Raw genomic sequence first — 22,759 nt, 5'->3', positions numbered from 1 at the left:
GGGCGCGGGCGCGGCTAGGGGCAGGGGCCGGGGCTGGGGCGGGTATGGGCAGGAGCACCTACGCGGGGGTCGTCGTAGGTGGGGGCCGCGCTAGCGGTGCCGGAGGCGGCAGAGGCAGGGGTAGCGCCACAGGTGGGCGGGTCCCTGCTAGTGGGGCCTCATCGCAGGTGCGCGAGCCTCGCGGGTGGGCTGGAGGACTCTGGTTGGGGGCTCTAGAGATGACGGGAGCGCCACAGGTGGGGCAGGGGCAGCGTCCGGAGGAGGGGAGACCGCAGGGGGGCGGGGTCACATCGTTTGCGGGGCGCGCCAGGGCGGGGCGGGATAGAACGCCGGGAGCATCTCCTGGGGGGGCGAGGGATACCGTGAGTGGGCGCGAGCGCCGGGGCGGGTGGAAACCCCGCAGTTGCGGGGAGCGCCGATGGCGGGGAGGGGTGGAATGGGGGCGCGGAGACCCCACCTGGACGCGGAGGCTCGCGGCAGGCCCGGCCGCTCGGGCCGTTGTGGGGGCCGAGCCCGGCCGCGCGCACAGCTTCTAGTGGCCCGCAGGATTCCTCCTGGGGCGGCGCTGGGAGCCTCGGGGATCGGCTTCCTCGACCCCCGCCCCAGGTTTCCTCTGCAGCCTGAGGTCGGGAAGGACGGACGGAGAGTGGATCCTCCAGGTGGTGGGAAAAGGTGAGCGCGGCGGGCTGGGCCATGACGAAGCTGCCGTTTCCCGGGCCCATGGGGGCTGTGGTGCTCCTGGGCCCCCAGCCCCGCCCTTGGGGAGAAGAAGCCGTGGGGTGGAGGAAGGTATCGGGGCGCGACCTTCAGAGACGCCCTGGCGGCTCCCCGGCCTGGGCGCTGGAAACTCAGAGTGGGGCAGGAGGAGGCGCAACAGGACTGGCCTGGCGGGGAGGCGGGGAGGCGGGACGACCCTCCCTCCCCACGGACACGCGCGCTGCTGTACGCTCTGCCTGACCTCGGCCGGCTCCACTGGCCAACTCCACGTACTGAAATACTCACATCCAATGCGCTGTGCGGTTGCCCATACACAGCTTAACAGCCTGGTGCCAGTTACCCTGCGATGGGAGAGGGGGCAGCCCCCATAGAAGCACGAGCTTATAGGGCCCCGGTTCCTTCAGTGCTCACCCACGAAGAAGGGCTCCCAAACGGCCCCACCCGACGGCTCACCGGAAGATGGTCCTGCGCAGTGGGTGTTTGTTGAATAGATAAGAGACAACAAAACAGACTAAGAAGAGGCCTGTTCTATGAACCGGGGAAAGTGAAGGAATCACAAAGGAGCGGCTCGCCTTAGGGCAATCCTGCGGAAAAGATGGAGAGGCATGGATTTTTCTTGGATGTGTGCCTCCTCCTGGGGCTCATCCCTCTGAGCATCAAATATTCACTGCAAAAGAGGGGGAAAAATCTGCTGCGGACAAAGCTGGATGGTCTGATCTCTCCCTTGGCCAGAATTAACGGGGCAATTCCTAACCCCTGTTGGTCCTCAGAATCACCTGGCCTATGCACACTCCCGCTAAACCACTGAAGTCCAATTTCTGGGAGCTCAGCCAGGGAATGTGTATTTTTAAACAAGCCCCCTAGGTTACTCTGATAAGTGCAAAGTCAGAGAGCGCCGCTCTCATGCGCTGAGCCTGAGCACTCTTCTATTAATAAAAAAGGAGAGGAGAATCCTGGGTGTCTTAAGGTGGCAGTTGGGTGCCCTTCGCCTTCTGGCGGCAGAAGAGCAGAGCCAGGCTCTAAGCACCTGCACCCACCGCTGGGCTCAGGATCTGTGCTGGAGAATAGAAGGGCCAATTTAGTCATTCATGCCTTTTTAGAGCAAATTACCTGTGGAGAAGGTGGGGCACACTGAATTTTATTTTAGCCAAATGCCCCTTATCTCCTTATACAATTGGTATTTTTATATTGAACATTAGAGGATTGGTCATTTGTCATCAAGTCGTCTGTAATACAGAAAACAATAAATACAACCTAACAGTTCAAACATGACGAGTTAAATAAATGATGGTTAAAAATATACGCTGCAATAATATTTAATTGCTGTTACCACTACGAAGATATGTGTCGACTGACGTGGAAATATGTTCAGGTCATACAAATAAATGAAAAGGCAGGCCTGGACACAGTGTGAGCCTGTGCTTGCATGTGCGCACGTGTGCGTGTACGTGTGTGTGTGAGTGTGCACACATATGTAAATGTTTCTGAGCATTTTATTTCCTTTCTTTTGCTTAGTATAGGTAATGCCATTTTTCTCTCCAATGAACAGGTATTGTTTGGGGAATAGAAATAGTTAATTAAAAACAATAAATGTAGAGTGTCCAGACCCCCAGGGTTATGGATTATGTTCAAAAGTTTGTCTGTATGTAAGGGCTGGGCTCAGGGTGGTCACTGACCATCCTCACACATCTATTCTCATGAGTTTGGCCCATTGCTCAGTCAGTCAAGGAATTAACATATATTTATATATACCTGTAGCTAAGATGGAAAAGCATAGCTATGGCTCTTTTTTTTTTTTTCAAGTCGTGTATTTTAATGGTGCTACAACTAGAGATTTTTTGTTTGTTTGTTTAATCTTTGGCCTTAGCAATGAATCTTCTAATTCAAGAGGAGGATACTGCATGCCTTGTTGACTGTACAGCTTCCACCCAGTAGGACCTGACATGTGTGTTTGTTCTTTATTGTCCCTTGACAGATTACTGCTAACTGTGGCCCACACCAGCACACAGTTATACCACAGGAATGATTACTCCTTGGACCAGGAGTTCAGACAGGCTTCACTGGGTCCTCTGCCCCAGGGGCCCTCTGTGGCTGCAACAGGTGTCTGCCCAGGGCTACAGTGTCTTCTGAAGGCTCAGGCTCATCATGGGAGGAGCTGCTTCCACGCTCACTCCTGTGTTGCTGGCAGGATTCTGTTGCTTGCAGGCTGTTGGACTGAAGGCCCCAGTCTGTCCCTGGCATCAGCTTCAGGCTGCCCTCTGCCCTGGGCAGGTGACTGGCTTTGCCAGAACTAGCACATGTCAAGAACCAGGGGGAGAATTCCAGTGGACGGAACCTGCAGCCCTTCCCAATCCAATCTCAGGAGAGACCGCTGTCTCTATTGCCTGATTCTATTCATTAGAAGTGAGCAACTGAGTCCAGCCCTCTTCGAGGGTCTGACTGTGAACACTAGGGGCAGGGGCCACGGGGAGCCACTTGGGAGGGGAGGTGCTGCCTGGGACCTGCCTAGGACAAGGTGAAGGAGAACATGCATAGGGACAGATGCCCTTCCCACTTCCCCTCTGCGGTGAGCGCAGTAGCTGCCCATGTGCCCTAAAGGAGTCCTGCCATCCCAGGAGGGAAGCAGCTCTTAGCCATGAGGGCACCATAACCCCGTGTTCTGGCATGTTGGGCTGCACATTCCACCACCAGGGCTACCTGAGCTGCAGCCTCTTCCCTTCCCCTGCTGTTTCTGCCTGTGCATGGAGTAGGCATCTCAAATCTGCAGGGGCCAAACTGAGCTTAGGCCTCTGCACACCCACGCAACCCCCCACCCCTCGGTCTTCCTCACCTCTGCTCCTGGTGACCCCATCCTCCCAGGGTCTCAGGCTGAAGCCTTGCAGTGCTCCTCTACCCTGGCATCCAAGTCCCTCAGGAAGGTCCCTCCTGGCTCTTCACTGCATCTGGAGCCACTGGGGCCAAGCTACCACCTGTGACCTGGACCGACACAGGCTCCCTCCCCATCCCCTGCTCTGCCCCCACCTCCATGCCTCGGGTGTCCTCAGCTTCAAAGTCAGGGTGAACCTATCAGGATGTAATTCAGGCATCTCCTCTGCTGACTTGGGAGTCACAGGCCCCACACATGGCCCACTGGCCTGTCCACTGGTCCATCAGATCCTAGTGCTGCCCAGAGACCCATGTGGGCACCCGACAACCTCAGGCCCAGCCTGCTCTTTCCTCAGCCTGGGCCCTCCTCTCCCTACCCACTCTGCCCACCTTCCTCAGGTCTGTCCTGCAAGGTCTCCTGCATGGTGAGGCCTCCCCAGATCACCCTCTTAGAAATTCGGGCTCCATGCACACTCCTGTTCCCTCCCCGCTTCTCTTAAAACAGCCTCATGCGTGTCACACGTGGGGCATTTCACCTATCTGCTGGGCTTCTCGACAGGCTCCCCTGCTGAACTCTGAATGCTGTGGATTCAGAGATCTTTGACTATTCCCTGTTGCAGGCCCAGGGCAACAGCAGAGCCCAGGACAGAGTGAACCTGCCATGGGTGCTACTGAATGAATGGAGTGAGTGAGTGAGTGAAGGAGTAAATGAGTGAAGGAACAAATGAGTGAGTAAATGAGTGAATGGGTGAGTGAGTGAGTCAGTGAATGAGTGAGTGAGTGGATGAGTGAAGGAGTAAGTGAGTGAGTGGGTAAATGAGTGAGTGAAATGAGTGGATGAATGAGTGAACATGAGTGAGTGAATGTGTGAGTGAGTGAATGAGTGAGTGAATGGGTGAGTGAATAAGTAAGTGAATGAACGAGTGACTTAGTGAATAAGTGAGTGAATATGTGAATGAATCAATGACTTAGTGAATGCGTGAGTGAATAAGTGAGTAAGTGAATAAGTAAGTGAATAAATGAGTGAATGAGTGAGTGAGTGACCGAAGGAATGAATGAGTGATGAGTGAATGAGTGAATGAATGAGTCAGTGAATGGGTGAGTGGGTGAATGAGTGAGTGAGCAAATGAGCCAGTGAGTGAGTGAATGGGTGAGTGAATGAGTGAGTGAACAAGTGAATGAGTGAGTGAACAAGTGAATGAGTGAGTGAACAAGTGAATGAGTGAATGAACGAATGAGTGAATGAGTCAATAAATGAGTGCGTGTATGAGTAAAGGGTGAGTGAATGAGTGAGTGAATGAAGTGAATGAATGAGTGAAGAGGTGAATGAGTGAGTGAATGAGTGAGTGAATGAATGAATGAGTGAATGATTGAATGAATGAGGGAATGAGTGAGTGAGTGAATAAGTGAGTGAATGAGTGAATGGGTGAGTGAGTGAAAGGGTGAGTCAGTGAATGGCTGAGTGTGTGAATGAGGGAGTGAGTGAATGAGGGAGTGAATTGAAGGGATGGGTTGCCCCTCCACACCTGCGGGTGTTTCTCATTAGGTGGAATGAGAGACTTGGAAAAGAAAGAGACACAAAGTATAGAGAAAGAAAAAGAGGCCCAGGGGACTGGCGTTCAGCATACAGAGGATCCACGCCGGCACCGGCCTCTGAGTTCCCTTAGTATTTATTGATCATTATTGGGCATGGCAGGATAATAGGATAATAGTGGAGAGAAGGTCAGAAGGTAAACACGTGAACAAATGTCTCTGCATCATAAACAAGGTAAAGAAAAAAGTGCTGCGCTTTTGATGTGCATATACATAAACATCTCAATGCCTTAAGGAGCAGTATTGCTGCCAGCATGTCCCACCTCCGGCCTTAAGGCAGTTTTCCCCTATCTCAGTAGATGGAATATACAATCGGCTTTACACCGAGACATTCCATTGCCCAGGGAGGAGCAGGAGACAGAAGCCTTCCTCTCATCTCAACTGCAAAGAGGCGTTCCTTCCTCTTTTACTAATCCTCCTCAGCACAGACCATTTACGGGTGTCGGGCTGGGGGACGGTCAGGTCTTTCCCTTCCCACGAGGCCATATTTCAGACTATAACATGGGGAGAAACCTTGGACAATGCCTGGCTTTCCTAGGCAGAGGTCCCTGTGGCCTTCCGCAGTGTTTTATGTCTCTGGGTACTTGAGATTAGGGAGTGGTTTGCGATTAGGGCGTGGCGATGACTCTTAACAAGCAAGCTGCCTTCAAGTATGTGTTTAACAAAGCACACCCTGCACAGCCCTTAATCCATTTAACCCTGAGTTGACACAGCATGTGTTTCAGGGAGCACAAGGTTGGGGGTAGGGTTACAGATTAACAGCATCTCAAGGCAGAAGAATTTTTCTTAGTACAGAACAAAATGGAGTCTCATGTCTACTTCTTTCTACACAGACACAGTAATAATCTGGTCTCTCTTTCTTTTCCCCACAGTGAATGAGTGAGTGAATGAGTGATCGAGTGAGTGAGTCAATGGGTTAGTGAGTGAATGAGTGAGTGAGTCAATGGGTTAGTGAGTGAATGAGTGAGTGAGTCAATGGGTTAGTGAGTGAATGAGTGATTGAGGGAGTGAGTCAATGGGTTAGTGAGTGAATGAGTGATTGAGTGAGTCAATGGGTTAGTGAGTGAATGAGTGATTGAGTTAGTGAGTGAATGAGTGATTGAGGGAGTGAGTCAATGGGTTAGTGATGAATGAGTGATTGAGTGAGTGAATGGGTTAGTGAATGAGTGAATGAGTGAGTGAATTGGTTAATGAGTGAATGACTGAGTGAAAGTGAATGAATGCGTGATTGAGTAAAAGGGTGTGAATGAGTAAATGAGTAATGAGTGAGTGATGAATGAGTGAGTGACCGAATGAGTGACTGAATGAGTGAGTGAATGAATGAGTGAGTGAATGAGTGAGCGGGTCACTCAGAGGAGGTGAGGACCGGAGCTGCCCTCTGACTGCTTCAGGAGACAGGAGCTGAGGGAGGAGCCTGAAGGGTGGGTGGGAGGTGCCCACTCAGTACGTATACCCTGCTCGACACATCCCCAGAGAAACCCAATCTCACCAGAGTGGTCTCTTGAGAATTATCAGTAACAACCTTTTTTCCCAGTATTTCATATATTCAGGGTGATTTCTTACTTTCCTTTAAAATGCCAATTGCTTTTCGGACTTGGAATTCTCCACTGCTGCTCCACGCCACTGTATCTCCCATAGGGGCGTCCCCCGTCATTCCCAGGAATGGATAAAAGCCAGAAGGGCAGCATCAGGTGGGGCCCCTTCTCCTATCATCCTCCCCTTCCTGCTTGGGTTACCCTAAGTGACTTGTTTTGGAAGTCTACAAAACGCAGACACATCAAATTTGGATAAAAGCGTAAGCAATTTAAGAGGTTGCAGTGCTAGCGGGAGGGTCTTTGGCTGCCCGCACCCTCCTCCCCTCCAGACCCTGCTGGACCCAGGACTCTGACTCTGCCTTCGGCCTTGGGGGTTTCATTCCTTCTTTCCTTGCCAGCCACTGAGCTGCCTTGGGCTAATATGCAACCGCAGAGGGGCAACCATCCTCCTTTCCTCTTGCCTCTTCCTCCCTTCTTCTCACTTTCCTTCTGCTTCTTTCGGGACTTTGGAAAGTTCAAGAATAAGCAAAACTGTAGATCAGAAAACGCTGCCTTCAGCCTATTCTCCTCCCACCAGCTTCCCTGCAGATTCTTTGATCTTTAAAAAGTATTTTGCTTTGTATCTAGATGCTAAACTTTATATAGAAAACAGGTGGGGTTGGTTTCTCGGCTGGGTACAGTGGCTCACACCTATAATCCCAGCGCTTTGGAGGCCAAGGCAGGAGGATTGCTTGAGGTCAGATGTTTGAGACTAGCCTGGGCAACACAGGGAGACCTCGTTTCTACAAAATCCAAAAAAATTAGCCTGGAGCGATGGCACACCTGTATTCCCAGCTACTTGGGAGGCTGAGGCAGGAGGATCACTTGAACTCAGGAGTTTGAGATTACAGTGAGCTATGATTACATCACTGCACTCCAGCTTGAGCAACAGAGTGAGACACTATCTCCCAAAAAAGTAAAAATAAAAAGTGCTGGAGTCCATATCGAAGCCCACAGCCAATTGCGACATGTGGATCTTTTATTTTTATAATCCGCCTCTCTTGTCTAAGTGCCAAATGATGCTCACATTGTGTGTAACTACTTCCACCTTTGTCTGGCTTCTTTTTCCTTAAGTATGCAGAATCAGGTTGCATAGAGTTCTGAGAAAATAAAATAAATCAGCTGTGTGCCGTGGCTCATGTCTATAACCTCAGCACTTTGGGAGGCTGACACAAGGATTGCTTGAGACCAGGAGTTTGAGGTCAGCCTCGGCCACATAACGAGATTCTGTCTCTATAATAAATAAATAAATAAATAAGTAAAACATTAGCAGGACATGGTGGCACAGCTGTTGTCCCAGCTACTCAGGTGGTGGAGGCCTGAGGATTGCTTGAGCCTGGGAGGTTGAGACTGCAGTGAGCCGTGATCATACTGCTACACTTTGGCCTAGGTGACACAGTGAGACTCTATTTCTAAAAAAAAAAAAAAACAAATAAAAACAGCTGGAAGCTTCCCAAGACTTTGATGCAGAAACAGGTTGCCCTGAACCAATTAAAATTAATATATAAAAACTGGAAAGAAAGGAAAGAAAGAAGTTTGCATTATTTCTGTAAAGTATGATGCCATTACAAGTTTTACTTTCTCTAGGACATTTTCTCAGTGGTGTCAACTGAAGTCCACTTCACAGAATGACTTCGTCTCCTGAGCACTTTGGAGAATGACGATTAAAGAGACTTCCTGGCACTCCTGATACTTTTAGTGTCATATGGAAGCAGCAAGAGTCATATGTGTTAAATCGGTGGTATTAAAGCAGAAGACATTGGTTTGTTCTTTCATGAATATCGTCAGAGCATTTCCCTAATGACTAGCGTTATGTCAGAAAATGGGGGGAGAGAGATGGTTCTTTATTGGCAAATAAGTTACATAAATTTCCCAGTTAGAAAAAGAATCATGATTTTAGCCATGTCAGATGAGGTCAGAGATGCCCTATGCCTCAGTTATGGAATGCTAAATCTGAATATTGGTTGACAGGTATCTTCCACGGACCTGTGACCTGTCGCTGTGTACAAGCTTGAATTCCTAACTACGAGTCCTTGAAGCTCCCTTGCTGCCTGAGCGGAACTGAAATGGCTCCCGGCTGAGGCATTCAAGGGAAAACTCACTGAAATATTTGAAACTACCACCATGAACAAGAATGCTCTTCCAGTGTGCCAGGGTGTACACCCAGAGCATTATCCTCGTTAGTTGTATATGCCAGCATCCGGCAGGCGCTTTTATCTTTTTTGGGTGTCAACTTTGAGATTCTTATGTAAGCTGCGACCTCTTCCTCTGCCTGCAAGGACATCCACCCACAACCACGTGTTGCCTGGTTTAGAGCCTGCGGCCGGGTCCACCTGCAGGAGGAGGAGTGACTGGTGCAGTGAAGCTCAGACCAGGTACAGGATCAGAGCTGCGGTCACACGTCCGGGGCAGACAGCTCCGCATTCTTGGGAGGGCCCAGGTACCCTCTTGTCTTGGAAGGCCAAGCCCAGAGCCTAGGTGGTCTTCGAACCCAAATAGACTTTGTGGTCCAGGGAATGGGAGCCTCGCTCACCAGGGGAAGAAATTAGGGATCTTGGTCCTGAGTTTGTGGGGCAGACTTTGCCATTTTCCTCCCCCTTTCCCGGCCATGCCCTATTTGAAAAGAGGTCACTTCCATTTCAGTGAGCCAAGATCGAGCCACTGCACTCCAGCCTGGGCAACAGAGTGAGACCCTGTCTCAAGGAAAACAAAAAAAGAAAAGAAAAGAGGTCACTTCAAAACTTCCCTATTCAAACAGTTCACCCTTGAACAGCAGGGTTTGAATCGCATGGGTCACTTACTTACCCATGGATTTTTTTCGCTTCTGCCACCCCTTAGACAGCAAGACCAACCCCTCCTCCTTTCCTTCCACATCCTCCTCCTCTGCCTACTCAATGCAAAGATGAGGAGAAGAACCTCTATGATGAGGCACTTAATGAATAGTCAACACATTTTCCTTAGGATTGCTTTATTTCCTCTAGCTTACTTTACTGTAAGAATACACTATACAATACATATAACATATAAAATTTGTGTTAACCAATTATCTGCGTGATCACTGAGGCTTTTGCCCAAGAATAGGCTATTCTTGGGTAACGGTCAATCCGTTTTTGGGTAGTCAAAAGTTATTGGCTGAATTTCGACTGCGTGGTGGGTTGGTGCTCCTAATCTCTGCATTGTTCATGGGTCAATTGTATTGCTTAAGAGGTGGTCATTGGAACACTCCTTAGGGGCTGACTATTTTTTTGTTTAAAAAAGTTTTTGCCACAGTGGGCCACTCATTTAAGGCCCTAAGATTCCTCACCTCTGAGCTCCTGCTACCGTAGACCAAGTGCTGATCACTTTTGTTGCTCAACATACTTGTCTCTTCCATCTGCCACAGAACCTACTCTCACCTTCCAGGAACTGCTCCTTCCACTGCCTGTGGACCTGAGGGTCAGCGTGTCCAGCCAGGCCGAGGAGGGAGATCAGTCCTCTCCTGTGCCCCAGTTCATGGATGGGCACAGGATGTGGGTGGTGGGGGCGGTCCACCCGGTTCCTGCTAATCCCACTGGATCATCAGGTGGGGAGAGTCAGCTTGCATAGTGAAACCAGAGAGCTGCGAGATGGAGAGTGGGAGTGAGAAACCAACAGAGTGAGACACACACACACACACACACACACACACACACACACACACAGAAAGAGGGAGAGTGAGAGAGAGAGAGAGGGCCAGAGAAGCTGAGACACAGAGAGACATAGAAAGATGGAGTAAGAGATGAGGGGAAGAGAGAAACAGAGACAAACACAGAGTCTTAAAAAGAGACAGAGAGAGACAGAGCAACCAGGAGAGAGACACAGAGAGGGAGAAACAGAGACAGACAAAGTGAGAGGCAGAGAGAGATGGAAAGAGAGATGGGGAGAAAGGCAGAGAGAAGCAAAAGCTCAACATTCCTTGAATTGCTTCTCCCTGAAGTCACCATTCTATTTCTGCACTTCCAATCACCACCAGGAATCTTTCTAAGTCACCTGTCCTCCTTCCTTCCCCGTCTTCCCCACGCACTCTTACTAAAGCCTCCTGAAGTCTGCCTTCCCAATGACAACTCCTCCTTGAAATGTCACCACTGACTTCCAAACAAGCAGCAAATAAAAAAGGTTTTTAAAACAATTACTTCTACCAGTTTCTCAGTTTTTCTAAAGGTTATGGTGCTGTTTCTTAATACCTCTCTCGAACATCTTTCTCTTTGTTTTTTTTTGCATGAATTAACATGAAAATAGAGCACAACATATTATAGTGAATATAGACTATAAATGATGTTTTGTGCATACTTTATTCCTAGTGATAAACACTGTATAAGTAATTTATTTTTGCCATTTCTTACTTACTATGGTTTGAAAGTGTCCCCCAAATTTCACGTGTTGGAAACTGAACCCCTCATGCAGTAGTGCTGAGGGGAGGGATATTTAAGAGGTGATCAGGTCATGAGGGTTTCACCCTCATGAGTGGATTAATGTTTTTTGTTTGTTTGTTTGTTTGCTTTTTTTTTTGAGATGGAGTCTCGCTCTGTTGCCCAGGCTGGAGTGCAGTGGTGCAATCTCAGCTCACTGCAAACTCCGCCTTCTGGGTTCACACCATTCTCCTGCCTCAGCCTCCGGAGGAGCTGGGACTACAGGTGCTCACCACCACGCCCGGCTAATTTTTTTGTATTTTTAGTAGACATGGGGTTTCACTGTGTTAGCCAGGATGGTCTCGATCTCCTGACCTCGTGATCTGCCCACCTCGGCCTTCCAAAGTGCTGGGATTACAGGCGTGAGCCACCGCGCCGGGTGGGTCTGTTACAAAAGTGAGTTTGACCCCTCTTACTCCCTCATGCTCTCTTGCCCTCCCACCTTCCCGTGGGATGACAGCACAAAGGTCCTTGCCAGATCACCCTTTAACCTTGTACTTCCCACCTCCAGGACTGTGAGAAGTGAATCTCTGTTTTTGTAAATTACCCGGTCTCAGGTACTCTGTTAAGGGAAGCAGAAAACAGGCTTAGACAAAATGTTTTAGGATCCCCTTCTCTCACAGTTGCAGGGAGAAGTTTACACTTTGTTTTGCTTTGTGGCAGATAAAGTGCTAAATAATAGGCATAATTTTGAAGGTTTCTCCTTCTATCCTAATATTTGATCCATTTAAAAGTTTCTATTACACCGAGTTGTTGACCCTTGCTTCTGATGCCTCAGAGATGTCTGGAGGAAACCTCAAGTGCCATGTAGTCTGTCTTATCTAAGTGCCCTCTGGACTTCAAGAAGGCTCTTTCTGAGAACCAGGGAGCTAACGATGTAGCCCAACTCAAGATACTTTCCTGGAAAAGCTTTCAGACCATAGCCATTCCCTGGGAGCATCACAGCTTTTAGACTTCACAACAGGCACCAGAGAGCAGTCAGAAGGCCATGGAATATTTCACCTGAATTCCTTCCAGCATTGTGTTCCAGGAAGCTGGAAACTTCCTCCCCCTCCATGTGGGTCTTAGGTTTCTCTTTCCAAACAAAAACAGAGTTGTTTTTGAATTATTTCCAAGAAGACAATGTCTTAGCATTATATATAATTGAATTGTAAATCTTCTAAATTTAGAAAGAAACAATATGGAAATAATTCAGAAGCCCTTGAGTTTTTAGCTAGAAGACTCTGCAGTGGTGGGGGGAATCTTTGTATCCTGCAAATTCCCGGCATGCTTCTTCCACAGCGATCCTTGCTTGTGTCTCTCTCCAAGCACGTCTGTGAATAACCCACTCATCCTTCCAAGCTCAACTAAAACACCATGTGACAGAAACAGTTGGTTCAACATCCATTTCCTCCTCCTCTTCTGACTGAGGCTCTGGCTAAATGCTTCATTCCCCGGCTGTCTTTGTGCACCCATGTGGCCATGTGGGTCCGTTCTGGCCCATGTGATATAAGTAGAATTGTTGAGCACGACTTTCAAAAGGACTCCTTAAAAGGAGTTCAACTACTGAGTATGGCTTTTTTTTTTCTTTTTCCTGCTGCTTTGAATGCAGCTGTGATTGCAGGAACAAAGCTGCTATCTTGGGGCATGAGGTGATCTAGAAGATACAACCACCTTCAGTCAAAGTGCCTGAGGGAATGATAGGAGAAGCTGGGCTCTCTGATAAGATCACAGATCCAGTGCACAGGGGAGGATTGCCTCCCTTCAGATTCCTTTCATGTGAAAAGACAGACCTTTCTATGTGTAAGCCTCTGTTAGCTTGAGTCTTCCATTTTATGCAGCCAAACTTAACCCTAACTGACACACATCATCTGCTTATATTTTTGTGATGCTCTCTCTAATCTCTTAGGTAACTGTGTCCTCCCAGAAACCTATGGAGAGCTGAAGGGGTTTTAGGATTGTGGAATCCACCCTCCTCCTTTGGTAAAAGAGGACAAAGGCCAGAGAGCAGTGCGCTGGCTGAGGCATGCGATTGTAAACCAAAAGGTACCTGAGACCAATCTCAATCCGTTTAAAAGTTAATTCTGCCAAGGTTAAGGACATGCTCGGAAGGAAAAAACATGGAATCACGGAAACAGTCTGTGGTCTGTGCCTTCCTCCCAGTATGATTTTGAGGGCTTCAGTATTTAAAGGGGACCGGTGGGCTGGAGGGGAAGGGTGGGCTGGAGGGGAAGGGTGGGCTGGAGGGAAAAGGTGGGCTGGAGGGAAAAGGTGGACTGGAGGGGAAGGGTGGCCTGGAGGGGAAAGGTGGGCTGGAGGGGAAAGAGGGAACCTGTGGTCATCCTCAGGTTGTAAGAGAAACAGAGCAGATGGGGATGGTCAGCTATGTCTTCATCTCACATGTGGTAAATCAGCCCTGTAAGTAAGATAATGTGAACATAGACCAGCTTCCTGTGGAGATATGTAACCCTTTATCTGTAGCTATCTGCTTAGGAACAAAAGGAAAGGCAGTTTCTTGCATGATTCAGCTTCCAGCTTAATTTTTTTTTTGCCTTTTTGGCTGTGAATTGGGGTCCCAAGGCTTTATTTTCCCTGCACACTATATTGTATCTGAAAACTGTTGTTTGGGACCTAAAATTGTTTACTTACTCCACCTACATCCCTTAGCTCAGTTTCCATTTGGAATGGCTTCCGGAAGGCTGGAATTGAAATCCACCAGTGCCCATTTCAAGGTGCTCCCAACACAGCCTGGAAAAAAGGAGCCCAGATACGCTTCCCTGTGGACGCAGGTCAGTCATCAGGACGCACAGAAACAGCGTTGCCCTCGGCCTGGAGCCATTGTCCTGAAAGGGGATCCTTCCCAACTGGGGCCTGAGACTGATCCCTGAGAAGTGGCCCCTCCATCCTGGAACCCCTCCTGCTTGTGTCTCCTTACTTCCTGGTGATCACCGCATTCAGGCTCAGAATGCCGCAGGCCTATCCCACTGGAAGCTGCCAAGGTGCCCAGCGCCCTGTTGCACTCTTGTCACACAGGACGCCAGGCACAGCAGCAGCATCAAGGGACCAGCAGGGAAGAGGCTGCAGTGATTTGGAGAAACAGTGTGAAAATCACCTGGGGCCTGGTGACACAGGGTCCCGCCTCCTCCCCCATATTAGGTCCCAGAGAAAATGACAATATGAACAGCTCATGTCACCATTATTAGGCAGAGTCTTTATTCTTTCCTTAATATTTGCCATTAAATTGAGCTCTATAGGCCCATTTTCTGCTTTTAATGCCAATAAATGAAATTCCAGAGCTGCTTCTGTAAAAAAAAAAAGTTTCATTTTCATTATTTTACTATTCATTACATTAATTCTATTATTTTATTCTCTTTTTTGTTAGAAGAACTTCAGCCTGAGAGGGGCTATCCCTGCTGCCTTGTGGCTGCAGAAGGGGAGAGAATGAATCTCTCCAAAAAAGGGTTTCATGAAAGCACTGAGGCAAGATACTCACCTCAGAGGGTTCAGGACAAGGACACTCACTTTGTTCTGTGCAGTGTGGAGACGGGGGTGGGCATTCCTCCGTGGCACTAAGTGGTTCCCTCTTGTCTTCAGCTGCCAGTGCCCTTGGACATGTCATTTGGACAAAACACTTTTCCATGTCCTGCCATCCATTCCACGGAGGCAGGAGAAAAGGGTCTGGAGGCAGGAACATAAGGCCGATTCACCCTGACTTCGGAGAACTAAATCAAATGGAAACTCTTGGGCTATGACAGGAAATATCCTCTCCATTTACACATGGCGTACACCGAGTACATGACTTTGTAATTTTACTTCATCCTCTTTATTTACATAGGGTGTACACCAAGTAACCAATGGAAACCTCTGGAGGGTATTTAAACCCCAGAAACTTCAGTAACGGTCTCTCCATGCTCGGGCCCTCCCACCCTGTGGAGTGTGCTTTCATTTTCCATAAATATCTGCTTCTGTTGCTTCATTTTTTCCTTGCTCCATTTGTGCATTGCGTCCGATTCTTTGTTCAAGGTGCCAAGAACCTGGACACCTTCAACCAGTAACATTATCTTACTATCTTGTTTTATTTTTTTATTTTTATTTTTTATTTTTGAGACGGAGTCTTGCTCTGTCACCCCGGCTGGAGTGCAGTGGCACGATCTCGGCTCACTGGAAGCTCCGCCTCCCGGGTTCACACTATTCTCCTGCCTCAGCCTCCCGAGTAGCTGGGACTACAGGCACCTGCCACCATGCCTGGCTAATTTGTTTTGTATTTTTAGCAGAGATGGCGTTTCACCGTGTTAGCCAGGATGGTCTCGATCTCCTGACCTCGTGATCCGCCCGCCTCGGCCTCCCAGAGTGCTGGGATTACAGGCGTGAGCCACCGCACCCGGCCTATGATCTTGTTTTAAAACTGAACTCAATTTTTCATCTGTTCACCTAGTTTTTAGATAATTACAATGAAATACACTTGGAATTTACCACAGCTTGATATGAGGGTCACTATGAGCTATACGACAGGTTTTATGTTTAAAAGTTTGCAACATTTTTTATTGCTCTTTCATTTACAAACTACAGTAAATGCTTTTTTTATGTTTAATTATGAAATATATGACACATAAGAGTCTATAAAACTTGGCTAGTCATGGTGGCTCATGCCTGTAATCCCAGCACTTTGGGAGGCTGAGGTGGGTGGATTACCTGAGGTCAGGAATTCAAGACCAGCCTGGCCAACACGGTGAAACCTGTCTCTACTAAAAAAAATACAAAAAGTTAGCGAGCATCATGGCAGGCGCCTGTGATCCCAGCTACTCAGGAGGCTGAGGCGGGAGAGTCGTTTGAACCTGGGAGGCGGAAGTTGCATTGAGCTGAGATCGCGCCACTGCACTCTAGCCTGGGCTACATGATCGAAACTCCACCTCAAAAACAAACAAAGAAACGAACAAAACTGAATGCATAATCCAATAGAGTAATAATTGCACTGATGTCGTCATCCTTTAGCATCGAGTGTCTTGAAAGGCTACAATGTGCCCTTCCTTGATCATCTGGGTCTCCCTTCTTCACCCATACATAGGACTCATGTGTTAATGTTTGTCTTGCTTTTCATAAGGTTTATCATTTCTGTGTATATTATTAAGCAAAGTCATATGGTTTGTGTACTGTATATGGAATAGCAGTGTATTTTTCAGTAATTTCCTTTGTTCACTGTAATTTTTCATTGTTGATGCTTTTAACTGCAGTTCATTTTCACTGTTGTATAATATTCCACAATGTGACTATGCCAACATTTTCCTTGATAGAGGTGTATTTGGATGGCTTTCAGGTGTTTTCTATTTCTACAATCACTGCCTAAATATTCTTGCCCCATATGTGTCTCTTGGACAAGACAGTGTAAGGGCATTTCTGGGGGGACATGACTGAGAAGGCAAATGTGAGGCCACAGAGCTTTTTATGAAATACAGTCTCTTCACAGCTGCAACAGCAGTGGATACTTTGCCAGCAGTTGATCTTTTCCACCTTTTGGATTTTTGTGGCTCTGCTGAATTTGTTTCTTGAATTATTGGATGTATCCACAGTACTTTGTTTACTTATGTTTTGTAACTTTTTGCACCTGGACTTATCTTCCTTGGAATTTTATGTGGAGAGATATTTTGAGGACAGAGTTGCATTGTTTCAGCAAGGATTTTCCGCTCACATGGGGTAGAGGTGAAGCTAGCAGCCACCTGGTGCCACGTCAATTTGACCCATGCTCTTGATGTCTTCCAGCATGAACTCCTGGAGGACTGTTTCTCACTGGTTCTCAGGGTCAGTGGTTTTCCCTCCACCCAGCACCAGTGCAGGGACAGGTGCTCTCCTTGCTGCTCCTGCTCTAAGGTGGGCTTTTATTTTAAGTCTAAGATATCAGATTTCCAACCTAATTTTGGAGAGGCATCCGGTTTTCTTTCTGATGCCCTGTCCTCTGTGCAACTGTCTAAACAGAAAAAAAAATTCCACTTTGTTTCCTGCCAATTCTTTATTGACTGCTGTGGATTCCATCCTTCAATGCCAGCCCAGTTGTGCACTTACAAAGATGTATTTTTGTAGGTTTTACCCAACATCTCAGTTGTTTTATTGGGAAAGCTACTTAGTGTCCCTTATGTTCAAAGTTGGAAGCTCCTGGCAACACCGTAGGTGAGACAGCTGCTCTTCCCCCTTTTCATCATCTTCGTGCTGGGTCCAGGCCTTCTTCGCTCTGTGATTAAGATGCCACAATGGGCTGGGCACAGTGGCTCACGCCTGTAATCCCAGCACTTTAGGAGTCCAAAATGGGTGGATCACCCAAAGCCAGGGATTCAAGACCAGCCTGGCCAACAAGGTGAAGCCCCGTCTCTACTAAAAGTACAAAAAATTAGCCGGGCACGGTGGTGGGCACCTGTAATCCTAGCTACTGCAGAGGCTGAGGCAGGAGAGTCGCTTGAACCAAGAAGGCAGAGGTTGCAGTGAGCCGAGATCGCGCCATTGCAGTCCAGCCTGGGCAACAGAGTAAGACTCCATCTCAAAAAAATGTATATAAATAAATAAAAATAAAAATAAATTGCTGCTATAGCCTCTGAACTGCTTGGTCTGCCTCTGGCATCCGTTCTCATGCCCCACATTAGCAGAGATGCGATCACACCCAGTGGGAAGGCAGGGAGACTGAAGGACTGTTATTATTAACAAGAAATACAAAATTATTCTGAGGACAATGTAATTCTGTTTCCTAGAAATATTAAAATGCTTTGATAAATTATTAGAATTAACAAAATTCAGTTTAGCACTCATGTTCAAAATGATCACCAACTTTAACATGCCAACAGTAGCCAGACTAAGTAAGAAGAGGGAGTGACGGGGTCCACTCACAAGGGCTGGGCCTCTGCATAGAGGGCAGGAAGGTCGACTCACTCTGCAGCCTCCTGGTCCATCAGCATTTTCTGTGGTGACAGCCTGAAAGGGCCTGGCCCTCCCTCTCCTGCCTGGGGCCTCCAGCCCAGTTTCAGGGCTGGACAAGAAATAAGCCCCATTTAGGGCATTTCCTCACTTGACCTTCTTCTGGGCCGAAACGCATTTGCTTTCCAAGTGCTCATCAGGGAGCCGCACATAGAAGCTCTTGTTTTCTCTCCACTGCTGACTGGTTCTGGGTTCGGGGGTTTTCTCTCCACTGCTGACTGGTTCTGGGTTCGGGGATTTTCTCCCCACTGGTGACTGATTCTGAGTTGGGGGGCGCCCCCCATTCCCCGGGCTTCTTGCCCACTGCATCTTTGGCTTTCGCTCCAAGATTTTGACCTCAGTTAAGGATTCAGAAACTTTCTTTTTACGCTTTATTCTCAGATTGTTTTTTTTAAAGTCAGGCCAAAAAAAAAAAGACACACAAAGTGGGGTGAGTCAAGCGTGAGTGTAAAGTTCCGAGGATGAAGCTGAACACGCACGAGCCTCTGTCAGGGTGGTGTCTATGCTCAGGAGCCATGTTCATCCCAGAGCTTCCCAGGACTGAGACCCTAAAAAAAAAGAAATAAAAAAAAAAAAGGAGTATAACAGAAGTAAATGCTAGGATTCTCCATAAGGTCCTTTTTTTTTTTTTTTTTTTTTTTTGGTGAATGGGTTTTTCCCTTAATTTCTAGGCATTTGGCATCATGGAAATAGAACAGCAGCATCTTCTACCTGCAGGGCTGAGGTTTTTCGGGTGGACAGAATAAACCAGGGACCAGTATACAGATCAGAGGGTGGGTTGGCAGATGAGGATGGGCACAGAGGATGTGGGATGATACTAAGTGGCGTTTCTACCATGATGTGTGTGGGATGCGGGGAGGGGAGAGAGGAGCAGGCAGGGAGACAGAGAGAGATGGGGAGAGTGGGAGACGGAGAGAGAGAGAGAGAGAGGTAGAGGGAGATAGAGAGGGAGAAAGGGAGGGAGGGAGAGACAGAGAGAGAGGGAGAGAGAGAGAAAGGGATGGATAGAGGGAGGGAGGGAAGGACAGAGAGAGGGGGAAAGAGAGAGAGAGAGAGAGGACCAATTCACCGCTTTTGTCCAAAGAACCAGGCCAACTGTCTGGAGCCCGAGCATACCTTCTCTAAAGGGTTTTGGAGCATATTGTTTTTGATTCCCTTATTCCTGCAGCTCTTCTAGAACATGACCATCTTCTGACTGTTATTCTATTTTTTTTTAAAATACACTCCTATGATTATAGCTTGTTTTTCTATCTTGTAAGCTATATCCTGGCAACATTCCAGGAATGACTCTAATTTGATTAACCGTGGGTCCTCAAGTTTCTTCCTACAAAATAGACTTCTGGAACCCTTCCCTGGAGATGGCTAATTTCAGATCATGTTTATGAATTCCTGAGATTCTCATTCAGAGTTAATGATTTTCCCCCGACTTCTGCTCGTGGCTTCATGAGGATTTGTCTTAATTCTCTGTGGGTTGAGGGAGCCATCTTCTCTGGAACCTGCAGCCTTGTTTACAGGGGCTGGTGTGTGTGTGTGTGAGTGTGAGTGTGTGTACATGCATATATTCACATACACACACACACACACTCACTTAGGAGGTTAAGGAAACCTCATTAGTATTCCTGTCTTTCAAACCGCAGTGGGAAGGCGAAGCCCTGGGCAACACGCTGGCCTCCCGGTTCAGTGACTCCAGGCTCCCAGCCCTGGAGACAGGCCCCGCCTCATGGACTTACCCCTAGCATCTCTCTGCCTCAAAGGACGCTGGCCAGCTCTGCGGTGGGAGCAGCCTGAAAGTCCCTGGGATCTGGGAACTTTTATTTTTCTGAGGAACAAGAAAAACAGAGACACCTGGAAAAGCTTTGCAGGAGGAGTGGCCACAGGTCACCTGGTAGCATGTACATGTCTGTAGGGCCCAGCTGAGTTCTGGGGGATGGAAGGTGGCTCCAGGAAATGGTGACCTGAGGAACAGGTAGGGGCTGAGAACGTGGGGCCTCCTCTGGGAAGACCATCGAGAAAGCAGGACGTGAGTGGGGAGGGGCAGTGTTGTGTGAGGGAGCTGGGCAGCACCGGGCAGTGTCCAAGAAGGGTGTGGGGGAGATGGATGGGTGGGGGCAGCCAGAGCAGAGAACAGGTGTAGACAGCAGGTGAGAGAGCAGGTGGGGGGAGCAGGTGGAAGAAGAAGGTGAGAGAGCAGGTGGGGGGAATGAGTGTAGAGAGCAGGTGGGGGGAATGAGTGTAGACAGCAGGTTGGGGGAACAGGTGTAGACAGCAGGTGAGAGAGCAGGTGGGGGGAGCAGGTGGAGGAAGCAGGTGAGAGAGCAGGTGGCGGGAGCAGGTGAGAGAGCAGGTGGGGGGAACGAGTGTAGACAGCAGGTGAGAGAGCAGGTGGGGGGAGCAGGTGGAGGAAGCAGGTGAGAGAGCAGGTGGGAGGAGCAGGTGGAAGAGGAAGGTGAGAGGGCAGGTGGGGGGAATGAGTGTAGACAGCAGGTGAGAGAGCAGGTGGGGGGAATGAGTGTAGACAGCAGGTGAGAGAGCAGGTGGGGGGAATGAGTGTAGACAGCAGGTGAGAGAGCAGGTGGGGGGAATGAGTGTAGACAGCAGGTGAGAGAGCAGGTGGGGGTAGCAGGTGGAGGAACAGGATGACAGCTGGGCAGATGCCTCTTCAGCAGGTCTCTGTGAGTTTCTACCGTGGACTTTGCAGTGAGGTCAGTGGGAACCACGGAGGGTGTGAGAGAGAGTATGTGTCCTAATGCTGGGAAGCTGGGGTTTCTCCACTGAGGCACGCATTGCTGGGAAGGCCAGGCCAGATCTCCCTGCCCCTGGGAGCCCCCCGGGAGGCCAGGACAGATAGGCTATCTCTGTGTAGAACTAGAGCTTAGGGCCTGATGTCAGTGCAAGGCCGTGCCTCCACCTCCAGACCCTGAGGTCCACTTCACTTCTCTCAGGGAGCAGAGAGGTCAGGTGCTGCCTGGGTGGAGGCCTGGGACTTTTCACCACAGGACAAGCCCGCAGGGGCTGATGGCTGGCAGGAGAGGCCGGCCCTGCCTCCCGCTCCAGGGCTTCCCTCCCCCGCCCCGGGTCAGCTGCTTAGTCATCCCCACACTGGACTTCCTTGTATGGCCAGAAGAGGAGCTGGAGGGTGGTGCAGGGCTGACTGACCCTCGGGACCCCTCCAGCGTCTGGGGCTCAGCTAGGCAGATTCCAATTCTTGGTGGAGAAAGGAGAGCACTTAAAATAGCCTCAGGCAGCTTGCTTCCTAGAGAGGAGAGCCGGGTGGGCTGGGGACCAAGTGTCCAGGAATGACAAGTACCCCTGAGTTAGTCAGTGAGCTGTATGAGCCTCTTGGTAAGCAGTGACCAGCATTCTTTTTGTTTAATGCAATGAAATAGAACAAAAAATACCTGAATGCACCACATTGAGTAAGAGTAACAACCGCTTTGTGAAACTGATTTCAGCCCACGTGTGGGTCAAATTAGATTCATTTCTTGGCGTGATTCATGGTTTTAAAAAAATAGTTTGAGTGAATCATATTTAAAAGAAGGTATTAAAATATTTTGAAAGTTTCTTACTGATTGGGGAAATGATCCATCTGTTTTCTCTCTGTCTCTCTAGCTCTTTCTCTCCCCGTCCCTCCCTCCCACCTTTCTTTGTTGTGAGGAGGACGCCTCCTTGTTACTTCGTTACTTCTTTAGACTGGGACCAGATCCCAAATGGTCCATTTGTAAGACAAACAGCAGCGTGGACGTGGCACTGTGCTCGTAAGGGAAATGCCAGATTCATCCACGAGGCATTTCGAATAGACTTTACCCCACCACGATGCCAGCCTTTTTGAGGATGGCGGCTGTGTTTCTTTGCACAATGTTCAGTAGGGACCCCATCACCCCTATAGCCTGCCTCAAACATGGGGCATCTTCAATCAGTGTTAGCTGAACTATGTGTCCTTTCCATGTTTATTGTATTGGAACAAAGGGGCTCTAGACACCTTTCTTTTGCTGCATTCCCTAGCTAGCTAGACAAATTTGGAATTTAGAAAATATATACCTATAGAGGCCAGGGGCAGTGGCTCACACTTGTTATCCCAGCCGTTTGGGAGGCCAAGGTGGGCAGATCACCTGAGGTCAGGAGTTTGAGACCAGCCTGGCCAACATGGCGAAACCCCATCTCTACTAAAAACACAAAAATTACCCAGGCATGATGGCGGGTGCCTATAATCCCAGCCACTTTGGAGGCTGAGGGAGGAGAATTGCTTGAACTTGGGAGGCGGAGGTTGCAGTGAGTTGAGATCACACCACTTCACTGTAGCCTGGGCGATACATTGAGACTCCATCTCAAAAAAAAAAAAAAAAAAAGTATATATATATATATATATATATATATATATATATATATAAAATTCTTTAAAAAAAATGTTTTGAGACAGAATCTCACTCTGTTGCCCAGGCTGGAGTGCAGTGGCATAATTATAGCTCACTGCATCCTTGATCTCCTGGGTTCATGAGATCCTCCTTCCTCAGCCTCCCGAGTAGCTGGGACTGCAGGTGTGCGCCACCATACCTAGCTAATTGTTTTTTATTTTTAGTAGAGACGAGGTCTCACTATGTTGCCCAGGCTGGTCTCGAACTTCTGAGCTCGAATGATCCTCCTGCCTCA

General features: G+C 48.6%; 1 protein-coding gene across 5 annotated transcripts; it reads left to right on the top strand.

Moving 5' to 3' along the window:
* The first annotated feature begins 6 nt into the window (after window positions 1–6).
* LOC109028623 (uncharacterized) lies at window positions 7–14,471 on the top strand. 5 transcript variants are annotated; one of them, XR_010135140.1, is made up of 4 exons: window positions 47–672; window positions 8,721–9,124; window positions 13,065–13,201; window positions 13,823–14,471. XR_010135140.1 is itself a non-coding variant. In XM_031015329.3 (2 exons), the coding sequence occupies exons 1-2, from the start codon at window positions 419–421 to the stop codon at window positions 1,102–1,104; spliced, it is 324 nt and encodes a 107-aa protein (XP_030871189.3). In that variant the 5' UTR covers window positions 7–418; the 3' UTR covers window positions 1,105–2,121. The 5 variants fall into 5 exon arrangements, 1 of the variants encoding a protein (XP_030871189.3); XR_010135141.1 differs by lacking the exon at window positions 8,721–9,124 and having other exon boundaries at window positions 42–672; window positions 13,823–14,446; XR_010135142.1 differs by lacking the exons at window positions 13,065–13,201; window positions 13,823–14,471 and adding an exon at window positions 12,768–12,942.
* Window positions 14,472–22,759: the final 8,288 nt, after the last annotated feature.

The sequence above is a fragment of the Gorilla gorilla genome, chromosome 8 (genome assembly GCF_029281585.2).
Source record: "Gorilla gorilla gorilla isolate KB3781 chromosome 8, NHGRI_mGorGor1-v2.1_pri, whole genome shotgun sequence".
In the NCBI taxonomy this organism is placed as follows: domain Eukaryota; kingdom Metazoa; phylum Chordata; class Mammalia; order Primates; family Hominidae; genus Gorilla; species Gorilla gorilla.
The sequence above is the reverse complement of the archived record's forward strand: the minus strand, read 5'-3'. Positions and strand labels throughout refer to the sequence as shown.

Excerpts from the sequence above, each read along its gene's own strand:
- LOC109028623 (XM_031015329.3), top strand. The coding sequence starts at position 419 with ATGGCGGGGAGGGGTGGAATGGGGGCGCGGAGACCCCACCTGGACGCG. Across the intron at positions 673-1,034 it reads CCTCCAGGTGGTGGGAAAAG|CTTAACAGCCTGGTGCCAGT; the intron begins GTGAGCGCGGCG and ends GCCCATACACAG.